This window comes from Haliotis asinina, chromosome 6 (assembly GCF_037392515.1).
Source record: "Haliotis asinina isolate JCU_RB_2024 chromosome 6, JCU_Hal_asi_v2, whole genome shotgun sequence".
NCBI classification, from domain to species: Eukaryota; Metazoa; Mollusca; class Gastropoda; order Lepetellida; family Haliotidae; genus Haliotis; species Haliotis asinina.
The window spans coordinates 12,822,393-12,823,845 of record NC_090285.1 but is presented as its reverse complement, the minus strand read 5'-3'; the positions used below and the strand labels follow the sequence as shown (position 1 = coordinate 12,823,845).

General features: G+C 40.0%; 1 protein-coding gene across 1 annotated transcript; it reads right to left on the bottom strand.

Moving 5' to 3' along the window:
• Positions 1-712: 712 nt before the first annotated feature.
• On the bottom strand, positions 713-1,198 carry LOC137286881 (acetylcholine receptor subunit delta-like). The gene has a single exon (XM_067818895.1). It carries the CDS (start codon positions 1,196-1,198, stop codon positions 713-715), a length of 486 nt encoding a protein of 161 aa, XP_067674996.1.
• Between the last annotated feature and the right edge of the window lie 255 nt (positions 1,199-1,453).

The following is a 1,453-nucleotide window of genomic DNA, read 5'->3' as shown; positions in this document are numbered from 1 at the left end:
TGTGACGGTAAATTTTAATTCACTCACTCAGTTCTTGTCTAAAAGTACTTTCCAATTGCGCTCTCGGAACAAGTCGAAAATGAAAAGTTAGACACTGTTTTCTTCAAAATGTATGTGTTTACATCAGATCTGAATGTGTTCACAATGTTTAGTGCAAAGATTGGAAATAGAAGGACCCTTAAATACAATAAGAGTGAATGTGTTTTGACTCATTATCAAATAGCCATAATTGAATATCTCATTGTTATTGAATGGTTAGATAATCGATAGCTGAAGCTGAAGTGCTGGCAAACTGCCTTGTTTCCATCTTGCCAAACCAAGCAGAAATTACGATTCACACATGCAAAAAGAGACAGACCCGAAACGACGGGAACACAATCGGTGTCCATGGGGATGTATTTCCCTAATTCTATAGAAAATCGTATTAATGTTAAAGTCACATAATGCGTTGTCTTCTTTCTAAGCAGCAGTTTTGTTAAATATATAAAACATTACAAGCAAATAACATTAACCCCCTTCGCTATTACCATTGCATCTGTATATAGTAAAACAAACATATTTACATTCTAAGGTTCAAATGCATTGATTTATTCATATAAGTTACCTTGCCATTTACAATCAAGGGTCAGTCGAGACGTCAGGACCAATTACTCTCTGGCGTTAACATTCTTCTAATAGACAGCTGACACGGTAGGTTAATGTTTGCATGCCTTCATCTCGTCAGCATCCCGAGAACCACTGCTGTCAGACCACTACTGAACACAAAGAAGCATGCAAAACAGATCCTGCTAAATTCAGTTTCAATATCCTCCCATTTTGGCTTCGTCTGTTCTGCATCCTCCAAATTGCCGTTACCAATATCAACGTTATTTAACGCCTTCTTACTCATTCTTACAATCCATTTCGGTGGTGGCTTCTCTTTCATTTTGAGGAGAAGTATGTTGACAATGACGATGACGACACTGGTGAAGTTGGCCAGAGACACGTAGAGGCTGAAGAGGCTGACAGTCAGGGAGTTCTCGGGCAGGGAATCCCTGATGATGGACAGGAACAGTTGGAAGCTGAGCAGGATAGACACGGCCATGCTGGTCTGCTCTCCACTCTGTGAAGGCAGGAGGAACACAAAACTGTTGAGGAAGAGGAGGAGGACAACGGGGAACATGATGGTGAAGATGTAGAACAAGGGGCGTCTCTTCATATTGATGGTTATAAACAATCTCGTATTTGTATTACAGATTGTTTCCATGATGATTTCTGTGGAGACTTCATACTCACTATTCTCTTCAAATTGTTCCATATTTATGCCTGTTTCCATTGAGATGCAGATTCTATTGTGCACACCAAACCAGCCACCAATTTCAATTTCACAAGTCTGGGTATCGAAGGGAAACTTGTAAATGTTTATGGGACACTTTGTTTCTATTGCTTCCGTCAGAAGCCATTGGATGTTCCC